The sequence below is a fragment of the Propithecus coquereli genome, unplaced genomic scaffold, assembly GCF_000956105.1.
Source record: "Propithecus coquereli isolate 6110/MARCELLA unplaced genomic scaffold, Pcoq_1.0 Scaffold237, whole genome shotgun sequence".
Lineage (NCBI taxonomy): Eukaryota > Metazoa > Chordata > Mammalia > Primates > Indriidae > Propithecus > Propithecus coquereli.
Genome location: NW_012147919.1, coordinates 3526062 through 3539236, shown reverse-complemented (window position 1 = coordinate 3539236; position 13175 = coordinate 3526062). Strand labels below are relative to the sequence as shown.

The window sequence follows — 13175 nt, the reverse complement described above, 5'->3', positions numbered from 1 at the left end:
TTGAAACTCTCGAACTTGGTGATCGTGTTGCCTGCTTCTGTCTGCGAACTCCGCTGTTAAGTTCATTTCCTCTCCCCTTTGTCTGTCTGCCTCACTCCACTTTTCTGTCTCTGGCTTGGAATCTTAAAACAGCCTGTGGTTCTTTTAAAAAAAACAGGGTTGGAAACATGACCCAGCATGAAAACCATGTTTGTCTTGTTTGTTTATTCCTTCAGTGTGCGTGAAAGAGGCTGAATTTACCTCGTTCTATTTTGGTCTGGAGCTGGAGGCTGGAGGGAATGGGCAACCAGGGGAGTCTGGAGAGATGAGTCTCCCGGTCCCGGCTGGCCGCCCGCCCGGCAGCCGCAGGCAGCTGCCCGTCCACGCAGGACTCTCCCCAGAGCCGTGTCGGGGGCTCCGTGGTGCCTCCCACGAGGCCTGGCTTTTCTGGGGGGACTCCCAGAGTTCTTGGCGTCTCATGGTAAATACGTCTGATCCGTGTGCCAGGATCCACGGCGCGGCTGGGCTCCTGCTGCTGGGCTTCTGTGCGGGTCACGCAGAGGCGGAGTGGAGTGACGGGGCCTCCAGTTTTCCAGAAATTCTGGGGCTCAAGCCCTGGAATCTTAAACAAAAGGGAACGAAAGTTGGGTCCAAAAGTAAGTTAGGGATCCGCTTTCTTCCTGGAGGCTGCCCTCTGCCCCCCTGAGTCCTTGTGTTTTCCTGGCGTGCTGGGAAAGGAGGAGCCCTGCAGAGCTGCTGGGGACAGGACGTGGAGGAGGCGGGTTCCAGCTGGGGGTCAGTCCGGGCTGATTCGACAGCCCCCTGATTCCACAGCCGGGCCTGGGGAAGTGGGGGGTGTGGAGGTGCCCAGGGGCTGACGAGGGTCTCCCCTCAACCAGTGCGTGTGACCAGCACGGCCAGGTGCCCATGACCTGGGAGATGAGGCCCCAGAGAATGGGGAGGCAGAGCCATCTCTGGAGGAACCTGAGTAATATGAAAAGATGTAAACCACCAAAAGTGACCCGGAATACCTCCTTGACCAGGAAGAGTACTGGGAGGATAGCCGCATGTTCATCCAGCGTGTTCTCAAGACCCGCCATGCGCTGTGCTGTGGCTGGGTGCCGGGGCTGCTGGAGTGTGGAGCAGAACTGGGCTGATTCCTGCCCACAAGGAGCTGAAAATCTGGTGGGGAAAGAGGAAACCCCAAAGTGCTGTGCAAATACACTTCAACTCCAGCCTGAGAGCCCCGAGGGGAGAACCTGGGCTTGGAGGGTGTCCAGTGTGGATGTGCCATCAGGGCGTCAGGGGACGCTTCCTGCGGAGCTCAAGGACGGGCAGGTGTGATGCAGGGTGAAAGGTAAGAACCGGCGTTGCAGGCAGTGGGAACAGCACGTGCAAAGGCCCATGGAGGGCTGGCGTCTGGCACGGGCGAGAAAGGGGCTGGGGCAGGAGGAGGGTGTGCAGGGAGTGGCTGGGCCACCCAAGGCCCCGTACGTGGGTGACTAAAGCCCCCATGTGCCCATCTGGAATTGTTAATAGCGCCTCCTTTCTCTCCTCAGTCTGGTCTGTGAGTTACATAGTCTTCCTTATCGTGGAGCACGTTGGGGAGTTCGGCTTTTTATCCTAAGAGCTAATAAAAGGCTTAAGGCAGGGTAGCCAATCGTCCAGCCCCTGCAGGCTGCTGGGGCAGGGGGAGTGAGGGGCGAGAAGGGTCCCCAGGCGGCAGCTCTCCCTGTGCTCACGACACGCGGGGCCGGCTCTGCTGGACGAGGGCTCCAGGCTGGCTCTGTTTGCCACCTGCCCGCACACCTGAGTTTCTCTGGCCCTCCTCCTATCTCGCACCCGGGAGGGGGACAACAGCACCTCCCTCTCAGGTATCGTAGGACTCAGTGGGCTCACTCGGGGCCAGGCAAGATCGTTACGTCTTGAGTCAGGGTCAGCACACGGCAGTTGTGATCCTGCTTCAAGGCCCGGGCAGTGTGAGTCCAGCGCTGGAGGATTGACGCTGGCATTGACATTGAGGTCTGCTCCAGCCGACAGGAGCCTGGAGCCTCTGGCTCGGTGGGGCATCTTGACTGCACCATCCCATTTGATCCATGCTCAGAGCTGTCCTCACCCTTACCCCACTTCTGCAAACAAAAGAATCTGAAGGACAGAAGTTGACCGGTCCAGGGTCACTCCATTGGGATTTGAGTCCAACTTGCCTCAACCCAGAACCTCTTGTCCTAATTCCTACATCCGTGACCACCCAAAGTGTGACCCCAGGATCACCCTGGGGACTTCATTTCAAAGAGGATCCTGGATTCCACCCAGACCTCCTGATCATTTCTGCTGGCAGATGCACCTGTGATGGGGAAGAGCCTTCCATTTTTAACTGTGATCCTCTGCCCTCAGGAGCCCCTAACCCCCACGTGGACATGGATTTGAGAGCCTCTTTCCCACACTCCATTGCCAGACATTTTATTTTACAGCAGGCCTTCTCAGAGCCTTTATAGAGCTAATGTACATTATGAAGTCCCTAAGGAGCAATGTATCATAGGATGCTTCCCAGCTTCATTTAACTACAGGGCTTTTTGGGTTTCTGACCCTCTCATTTGCCTCTCTTAGATATCCTATTTAAAAGATGTGGTTTTTGAGACCTTGATAGACTCCAAACCCTTCGCCTTGCAGATGGGCAGACTGAGGCCCAGAACTTACTGGCCGCTGACTTGCTTCTTTCTGTCTCTGACAACACAGGCCTCCTGGGCGCTGGGCAGGAGTGTTCTTGACCCGCGAGTGCGCGGGCGGGCAGGCTCTCTTTGTGGTCAGCGGGCCCTGCCCAGAGAGAGAGACAGACGCTCCTGGGGTGGCTGGGAAGGCCGTGGGCTGGCTCCGAGCTCTGCCTGTGGCAGGAGGATACTGTGCTTCTTTGTGTATTTTTCCACCTTTCTCTCAAACGACTTAATTTCAGTCTTCCTGGATATGTGCAGTCTTCAAGTGTGTTTAAAAAAACCTCGGACCTCCCTGACTTCATCTTCCCGTCTGGGGGATGCCAGGGCCAGTTTGGGTGATTCGGTGGGAAGGCAGGGCTTTCCCTGACGCCGGGGTCGGGGAGCCCGGGGCCTGGGCTGGTCCTCCTCGGCCTGGAGTTCTGCAGAGGCTCCCCTTGGACCCGGGAGTCGTCGGCCAGGGGCGGGGCCGAATTCCTCCGTGGGCTCCTTTGATCGCCTTCCCGGGCTTCCCTGCAGGCTGGAGTCCGCGGCTGGTCTCGCTCCAGGTGCGTGGCGGTTGTTGCTTCCCAGCCCGACTCCTCCTCAGTGGCCACATGCCTGCTCTCCCTCCATGACGTCATGGCAGCCTGGGAATGCGCTGGCCGCTCTGGCCCGCCCTCCTGCTCTCTCCTGCTGAGGAATGTTCTTGGGGCCCCGCTGCAGCTCACAACACGCAGGGCTGCAGAATGTCCAGCCTCACGGTTTCCCAGAGAACAGCAGGGTGAGGGTGGGTGAGGGTCAGGGTAGGGGTGGGGCTGCAAGTGGAGAGCACATTGTCTGCACCCTGCTCAACACGCTCCCGCGCTTCCCGTGGCCACAGGCCCTGCAGACTCTGGCCCCGGCGCACCTGCAGCCCTCCTTGCTAGTCTCTCGTCTCACTTTCCGCGTTCCGTTCCCTCTGATGGGGACACCTCTCCCTGCCCCCTTGGCTGTGTTAGCCCTGTTCATCCTTCTGCCCCATCAGGCTTCCCGAAGGGTGTCCTCCCCACACTCCTCCACCCCCCAGATCTGGTCCTTGTCCTTGTCTTGCTCCCCCAGAGGACTCTTCTCTGCTTCATGGCACTTAATTAGGGTTTCATTACCCTCCTCGTGCCGTGCGCTCCACCCCAGACCCAGAGCGCCCCCTCTGGCTCCTGGCGGAGCATCTAAGGATAGGAGGTGTCCGGTGTGGATTTCAGGCGTGAAACTGTATGAGGTCCTCTTAGCTGCTGTAACAAGTGACCACCCACTTAGAGGCTTAAGACACACAAATTTGTTCTCTCTCAGTTTTGGAGGTCCGGAGTCTGCAGTGGGTGTCACTAGGCCCAGGTCAAGGCCCCTGCAGGGCTGCGACTCCTCTGCAGACGGGAGAGAACGTTTCTTGCCTTTTCCAGCCTCTCGAAGCTGCCACGTTCCTTGGCCCACGGCCCCAGGTGGCCATTGCACCTCACTGAGCCCTGCTTTTGTTGTCACATCTCCTTCTCTGGCCTCCTCCTCTCTCTTCCCCTTGGAAGGACCCTCGTGATTACTCTGGGGCCACCAGGGTAATCCCTGACCGTCCGCATCCACGAATCCTTACCTGAGTCACATCCGCCAAGTCCCCGTGGCGGTGTAAGGCAGTGTACTCCCAGGGTCTGGGGCTCAGGACCCGATGTCTTTGAGGGGGGCATTATTCTGCCTGCTGCATGGTCTGAAGTTTATTTTCCTTTCGTTGATGGTGGGGCCACTTGGCACTGGACCGGCCGCACCCTCTTCTACGCCACTCCTCCAGCCTAGGGGCAGGGGGTCCTGGCCGCACGGCAGTGGCCAGTGGGGAGGATGGCTTGAGATGCTTCATGTCATGTCCCGTCCCGTCTGGGGCCTGCAGGATTCTTTCTGTCCTTCTCTGCCCCTCGGCTCCCTCATCTGTCACGTGGGCGTCGGGAGTGTACCTACCTCGTCGGAGGAGGGGGGTTGCGGGAGAGCACCATGGAGAGCCAGGTGCACAGTAGGTGCCCAGGGCAGGCTGTTGGGGTGCTGAGGCCCCCGGCCACCAGCCAGGCCTCCTGGATGGACCCAGCTGGAATGGTTCCAAATGTGACCCCACCAAACCCTGGCTTGTGCCTGTCCCCTGGAGGTGGTGGGCTGTGCTTGAGGGTCCCTGCGGGGAGTCAGGCTGGGTCTCGGGCTGTGCTGTGAGAGCATTTTTCATCGCACCACGCTAAATTATGGCGCGGAACTGGATCCTAAGCCCCATTCAGCCATCAGCAGCCTGTGTGAAAAACGTGAACTCTCTGATCTTCCAAGCTGAAAATGAGAACGGCTAGGGTGTACTTCCAAGGTCTTGTTTGGCTCTCAAGACGCTGGCCGGCTGGGTCCAGAGGTAGGAGAGTAAAGGAGGCATTTTCCCTACAATCCTGACGCCGGGTCCTGAGATGGGACACGTCTGTCCCAGGTTACCAGGCAGTAGGTGCTGCGTGGCCCAGGTGGCATTGTGGTTCCCGCGGCAGCTCCTCCTGCCCGGAGTACAGGGCGGGAGAGAGCCTCATGCTTCCAAACTCTGCTCTGTTTCCCGGCAGAGCCAGTTTCGGGGCTGTTTTCCCTGGAGCTGTGTTTGTGCAAAGCCTTAACAATTTCTCTGAGGCCCAAGGGAGCCGCCTCCTGCAGCCCACTTGGGAATCCTACTCCCCCGGGAGCAGCCTCTAAATAGCTTCTAGGTGGCCAGAGGGCAAAAAAAGGACTTTCCACCTTCCCACGTTTGAGATTCTAAAATACCCACTTTTCCATTGTGGTAGAACTTTCCAGGGGAAGGTGGGCTTAGAGACACTAGAAACCAACTCTGGTGGCTGCGGTTCTTCCTGCTCCGCCCCCTGCAATTAGATTTCAGCAGGTCCCTGGGAGGCGGTGCCTGCAAGCCCCAAGCGACACTTGATCCCCAGGCTGGTGGTGAAATATTAACACCCCTCAGCACCGAGGAGTTGGGGTCACCTGCGGTTCACACCTTAGAGAGAGGGGCTTTGGGGAAACCTGGTTTCAGGAGGGGAGAAGTTGCCTTTCAGGGTCTTGCCGCTATTTCTGTAATCAGAAGCCCCTGAGAAACTGGAAGGAACCTCGAAATTGTGGTCGAAAGACCTGTGGCCGGTACCCTGGCTCTGGCAGCTTGGAGGAGTGGGCAGAACTGTCCCCACCTGTGAGAGGGGCTGAGCGCCAGGCCTGCCACCTCGCCCAGGTGTGTCCTGCAGATCAAGTAGAGCGTGGAAATATGTTGCCCCATTCAGATCTAGCTTTTTTGGAAATAGGGTGTGCTTGCTAAATTGCGACAATATTGACATACATGTGTTAGCTTGTAAAGGGGCGCAACGTGCCTGCGAGTGAATTGTTGCTGAAACTGCAGTATAAGCGTGTAAGCTTCTCACGCAGATGTGTGTAAACCTTAGAACAATTATTGGCATCATGGCACCGTGCTCTCTATTGGGGGCTTATGTTATCCTATTTTTAAAAAGATAGCTTTATCGAGATACAATTCACATATCGTACGATTCACCCTTTTAAAGTGTGCAATTCAGTGGTTTTTAGTTCATTCAGAGCTGTGCAACCAACACCGCTGTCTAATGTTAAGAACGTTTTCATCACCCTGTAGGGAAACGCCATGCTCATTAGCAGTTACTCCCACTTGCCCTCCCTCCCTAGCTGTTGGCAAACACTAACCTACTTTCTGTCTTTGTGGATTTGCCTATTCTGGGTGTTGGAAATGGAATCATAAACTGTGATATTTTATGTCTGCCTTCTTTTACTTCGCATAGTGATTTCGGGGATCATCTATGCTGTGGCATGCGTCAGTACTTCATTCCTTTTTTTTGCCAAATAATATTCCGTTGTTTGAATTGACCGTGTTCATGCATTCGTCAGTTGATGGACATTTGGTCTGTTTCCCCTTTTTTGGCTGTTATCACTGTTGCTGCTGTGAACATTGGTGTATACGATTTTTTTTTTTTTTTTTTTTTTTTTTGAGACAGAGTCTCAGTGTATTGCCCGGGCTAGAGTGCCGTGGCATCGTCTTAGCTCACAGCAACCTCAAACTCCTGGGCTCAAGCGATCCTCCTGCCTCAGCCTCCCGAGTAGCTGGGACTACAGGCATGCACCACCATGCCTGGCTAGTTTTTTCTATATATTTTTAGTTGTCCAATTAATTTCTTTCTATTTTTAGTAGAGACGGGGTCTCGCTCTTGCTCAGGCTGGTTTCGAACTCCTGAGCTCAAACAATCCGCCCGCCTCGGCCTCCCAGAGAGCTAGGATTACAGGCGTGAGCCACTGTGCCCGGCCGGTGTATACGATTTTGTGTGGCTGTGTATTTTCGTTTCTGTGGGTAGTAGAATTGCCAGTTCATATGATGACTCCGTGTTTCACCCTTGAAACATCAGGATACTCACCATTTTATACTCCCTCCCCCACACCAGTGTTTAGAGTTCCAGTTTCTCCACCTCCTTGCCAACAACACTGGTTATTCATTGTCAGAGTTTTTAGCTCTAGCCATCCTAGTGGGTGTGAAGTGCTGTCGCATTGTGCTTTTGAGTTGCATTTCCCTAAGAGCTAATGAAGTGTCTTTTCACGTGTTCACTGGCCATTTGCACATCTTCTTAAGAGAAACGTCTGTCAACTTGGCCTTCTCCGTTTTGGGAGTCACTGGCATGCAAGCTTTACAATATGGGTTCCAGACCGGCCCTTTTACATTTTCTCAAAGTCATACAAGAAGGAATTATCCTGATAATTTGATAAATTTGTGGTATAAAACCCTCTGGGGTATGGGGATGGGAAAAGCCTTTTATTCCTATTTCAGTTTCTTTTGAGCAACTCAAATTTTCCATTTCTTTTTGTACCGATTTTAAGCATTTTGTATTTTCCCAGAAACTTACATACTACATATTCTGTTTTTTAACACCTTTTTGCTTCATACTATATTTCCACCCTGGCAACAAGTATAGATTTATATGGTTCTTTGAAGCAGCTGCATAGGGCTCTGTTGTCTTGGACATGCCACAATGGTTTACCCGTCCCTGTTGGTAGAGGGTTAGTTTTCACTTTTTCTGTTATGAACAATGTGACTGTTGTTTGGGTTGTCTATCTCTGAAACTAACCACCCACATGTATTGGCTTAAAACAACAATCATTTTATTGCTCAGGAATTTGGGCAGGGCTTAGCCAGCTGGTTCGTCTACTCTTTGTACTGTCTGTTGTGGTCACTGGTGACGCTGGGAGTTTGGTGTTTCTCCCTCCCTCCCTTTATAGACCGTCATCATCCACAGCCTCTGCCTCCTTCCTCTCCATGTGGTCTTTAGCATTGTAGTCAGATTTCTTGATTCAGTGGCTAGGTTTCCAGAGAGCAAGAATAGAAACTGCCAGACCTCTTAAGTCCCAGCCTTGGATGTGGCAGGGACTCTCTTCTGCTGGGTCCTACTGGTCACAGCTGGTCACTTGGTCAGTCCAGACATCAGAGATGGGGAATAGACTTCACAGCTTTATGAGAGAATAGCATGTGGGTACAGAGATAGGAGGAATTGTTGGTGGCGTATTTGCAGAAAATCTAGCACTGCTATGAACATCCTCATATACTTCTCTGATGAATTTTGGAGCCAAAGGTGAACATTCTTTGAATGGATATGTGGTCTATTAACTGGAGGATCTTGGGCTAGTCACATAACCTCTGGGGCCAAGACACATAAGGTCTGTCCCTGTCCTAGAATTCCCGAAGTTTAGCAGGGATTAGATACCAACACTGACATAGCTTGTGATACTATAACTACAGACATTCCCCAGAGACCCTTGGGAATTTGTTGCCAGGCTAGTGTTAACTTGGCAGTCCCCAATCACTGAAGAAGATGGCATTATCCCCATTATATGGAAGAGGAAACCAAGACTAGGAATTGGCTCTCTTGACCTTCTTGCCTTCCCCATTCCCCACTGCCTGGATCTCATCCCCCTGTACTGTTTTCTCTGCCCCATGCAATGTTGTGAAAATATACATCATGTAGGATTCAACGACTTCCTGTGTCTCTCTTGTCCCCTGGTGAGTTAAGGAAGTGACAGGGCTAACATGCTCAAGTTCTTGAGTCAGGTTTCCTGTACTATAGCCTGGTTCTGCCACTTACAAGATCTGTCAAGGTGGACAGTAGGCTTCATCTCGCTGATCTCCACTTACTCATCTGTAAAATGGGAACAATGATCCTCGCACAACGTAGGGCTGCCGGGAGACTTGGAGAACTGATGCACAGAAGGCGCCTAGACTCTCAGTGGTGGTAAAGGTGAAAGAATAATGCATTTAGATTCCTTGAGGCCCTGCACCCTGAGCCTTTCCCATCTGGGCTGGGTCAGGGAGGCCAGTGTGTTCAAGGTAAATAAAAACGTCACAAAGGGCCCGTTCAGTGCTCTCCTGGTTGTAAGAACCAGTGTTCTTTTACGATGCTGCAGGTGGTAGCTAGAAATTCCCACTTTCCCAGCTGCTGAGTAATTCCTTCCTTGTCCTTTTCATGAGGCCCAACCTCAATGCCTGGACTCTCAGTCGAAAAGCAAATCCTGTGTTAACGTCCCACACTCTGCCCATCTCGACAAGGCTCCCCTGTCCCCTCTCCTGGTGCCTTCAGATGAAGGTTTGGCTCTTCTAAGCATGCCCGGAACAAACTGCAAACTGTGACTTGGGGGAGGCGAGCTGAGGCGGTCACATTGATTCACGATGAGTCAGCCCTGGCCTGTAACATCTGGCCCGCGGTGTCATGGCCTGCAATAAGAGAATGTTTAGTATCGTTTGGCAAGGCGTCCTCTCTTTAAAGGCCTAATTCTGTTCCCTCAGTTACCATTCATTGTTTTACCATCCACGAGGGACCATCCAGATATCTGGTCACATTTTCCTGCAAATAACAATTTTCCAGCAAAATCGCCACCTGGGTGTGTGACTTCTGTGCTGTGGTGTAGATGTTTCCAACAGGGGCCCGGGAGCCTGTTTCAGTAGGGGGGGATTGTCATGTTTGGATGGTGTTTCTCTCTCATCTGCTAATTGTCCAGGACACCTAACAGGTTCATTGACGACCTCGGTAGCATCCAGAGCCAGGAAAGTCATCAGGCAAGCTGGAGACGAAGACAGCAGGAAATTCTTGTTTGCAAGTTTAAAATCTGCGTGGACATCCCCCACGCCAGTCTGAAACCACCTCTCAAATAGCGCGGGGGCGGGGGAAGAAGAAGTAAATGAGTCGTGAAAAATCGTCTCATTATTTTAATTCAGTTTAGACATGAAAGTCAAACTTAGGGACTTAAATCCTGTGGGGCTCTAAAAAGACTTCCTTACTTCTGTGATCTCTCTGTGTCAGAGAGAGGAATGAGTTTCTCACAGATCTTAAGGGACTGTGGTTTCACGGGCTGGGGAACGATGGTATTGCCTTTGATGTCTTTTGGTTGTAAGCTCAGAAGTCGTACGGCGTTCACACACACAGAATAACTGTCCTAGTCCGTCTGTGCTGCTGTAACAAAATCCCCGAGACTGGGTAGTTTATGAATGATGGAAACGTATTTCTCACAGTTCTAGAGGCTGGGAAGTGCAAGATCAAGGTGCCGGCAGGGTCGGTGTGTGGCGAAGGCTGCTCTTCTTCAAGATGACACCTTGTTGCTGTGTCGGAAGGGGGAGGGGCAAAAAGGGACCAAACTTTCTCCTTCAAACCCTTTCATAAGGACACTAGTCCCGCCTCTTAATACTGTTGTGTTGAAGATTACATTTCAACATGAGTTTTGGGAGGAGCGCAAACACCTTAGCAATACTGTAATTAAGCATTTTCTGAACTAGGTTCTGGGAGTCTTTGGGCATTATTTAAAAAGTGGGGCTTCTGGGGGTGTGGGGTGGGGCAACCCCTGCCTCCCCTCGTGGTCCTGGCGATGCCGTCCGTCCGTCACTGCGAAGTGCCCGCACTCAGGCGGCCAGGAGCCGGCTGGGACTGGGCCGACTAGATTCCCTGGCCCCAGACTTTGGGTGGAGAGAAACAATGAGGGCAAAGAGCTCAGGTCGTTCCTCCTCTGATGCGCCTGCTGAGACCGCCCCGCCCCGCGTACCCGCCTCGGACCCCGTCTCTTTCTGAGCTCGGTTCTCCTTCCCTGTGTAGGCCTCTCTGAGTGACCTGTTAATCCCAATACATTGCACAATAAATTCGAGAAGCCGGCTAACATTACAGATTTATTTCCCGCATGTCTGCTCTGAGCCTCGTACCTATCGACGGGTCCGACTAACGTCTGACGTATCGTGGCCTGCGGCAGAACTGCAGTTGGGCAGAGCTCACAAACCTAGGTCTCCAGGCCAGACAGGGAAGGTAAATGGGGCGGCTGTGTCAGTAGTTGGGAGAGTCGGGGACTGGGCCAGCTGGAGACAGGCGCCTCATCTACAGGGGCATCTGTCGCTCAGCTCCTGCCGATGGCTCAGCAGGTTATGTTCCAGTCAGTCTGATTTGTCAGAGACTTTGAAGTGGTGACAGCTACACCTGAGCAAAGGTAATGTCCAGGAGAACTGTCTTCAGGTATGATTGCAAGCTTGGGCTTACAGGCAGCCCGGCTGAGTTCCAACCCTGCCTGGACACTGTCCTGATGGTGTAACCCTGGGCAAACAACTCCACCTTTCTGAGCCTCAGTTTTGAGTTTTGCACAATGGCGTGGGTAATATTATCCACCTCAGAGACTTGTTGTAAGGACTCAGTGACACGATGCTGGTGAGGCATTTCAACCCAGAGCCTGGCACATAGTAAGTGCTCAATAAATAGTTGTTACGTCCGACATCTTTGTGTGTGAGCAGAGAACATTCATCTTCATTCTCAGGAAAATTAGATAACTGTAGGTGTGATAAAGACTGCTGGTGCCCTGGGGAAGGGGCCAGTATGGTGTATCGTTCATTGTAATAACCCAGCACCTGGCACAGATGGGGACTCAGATATTTTAAGTGACTATCAAAGGACTCAAAGTATTGCAACTTTGAATCTTAATCATTAAAGGTGCACAGGAGATACTGTGAAGACCTTGTGTACTAGAATTCTACCACCCAGGAACGTAAAAATGTATCTATCCGCACACTCATCCTCCCACCCATTCCCATCCATCCATCTTCCATCCCTTACAAGGTTAATTCTGGTTTTACCCACTTTGCTCCTTCAAAAAGTGAGGAGGAGAGAATGAAAGGATCTCCTCTATTAACAACATCAGTCCAGGAATTCACCTGCTAACGCTTGGTAGGCTCACGAAGAAGTTGCGTATCGTGGAAACGAAGAGTAGCCGCCTCGGAGCTCAGTTACCTGGGTTCAAATCCCAGCGTGGCAACTTCCCGGCTAAATGACCTTGGGCCGAAGTCATGTCTTTATCTATACTGAATGGAGGTCATATTCCCATGATTTAGGGTCGTGGGAATTGAACGAGATAGTATGTGGAGGCTGTCGGGACAGTAGCTGGTACGTGGTGGATAATACAATCGATGTCCACTTCTGCTCCCTGAGACTCTTTCGGCAGCATGGAGGCTGTGTGATTTCTGCCTTCCTGTACTCCCTCCCGCTGGGACTCCCCGCTAACAGTTTGTAGGGCGAGATGGCCTCGTAGCAGCTCCCGTCCCCCGTGCGTATCGCTATGCCTCTTCTTTGCTCCCTTTCTCCACCACAGCTACTGAGGGGTCTTTGTGCCTGGATCTTGGTCTGGCGAACCCACTTTTGGGGGACCGGAGGACTCCACCTCCCCCACTCCACGAGACTCTCTTCTCCGTCAGTGGCTGTCGGGGTGGCTGAGCCTTGACCTGTCTAACCAGGAGCCTGTGTCTCTCTCCTCTCTCTCAGGGAGTCGGACCTCTTCCTGCTGGACAGCCGCACCCTCTGGGCCTCGGAGGAGGGCTGGCTGGTCTTCGACATCACAGCCACGAGCAACCACTGGGTGGTCAACCCGCGGCACAACCTGGGCCTGCAGCTCTCGGTGGAGACTCTGGATGGTGAGTCCCCTGGCCACACTACCACCGCCTGTGGCAGCCTGTGCCTCAGGAGCATCTCAGAAGGGCTCATGCTTTTTTCCGCCAAGAGCAGGCTTCCCTTGCCCGCCCAGCCAGTACTCACTGTTCAGCCTTTTGATCCCAACCAAAAACAGCCCCTCCCCACTTTGCATGAGAAGATTACATGGCCGGCCACAGCTGGATTGGGTCTTGTTGCTCAAAGGGTGGTCCCACATCAGCAGGGTGGCATCGCTCTTGCGAGAAATGCAGAATCTTGGGCCCACACCAGACCTGCTGCATCAGAACCTGAATTTTAACTGGAGCCCTGGGGAGACAGCTCGGGACGCAGGACATTCTGGACGGTTCTGTGCAGTGTAGGATGTTTAGCAGCATCCCTGGTCTTGACCCGCTAGACGCTAGTAGCATCTCTCACTTGTAACACTCCAAAATGTCTCCAGACATTGCCAAATGTCCCCTGTGGAGCAAAATTGCCCCTGGTG

General features: G+C 53.0%; 1 protein-coding gene across 1 annotated transcript in view; it reads left to right on the top strand.

Annotated features, from left to right (window-relative positions):
- Positions 1-13175, top strand: part of BMP7 (bone morphogenetic protein 7) — a 79101-nt gene that overhangs the window by 43661 nt on the left and 22265 nt on the right. The window contains exon 3 of the mRNA XM_012645843.1: positions 12530-12678. Within this exon, the coding sequence (XP_012501297.1) occupies positions 12530-12678 (149 nt within the window). The remainder of the gene's footprint in view (positions 1-12529; positions 12679-13175) is intronic.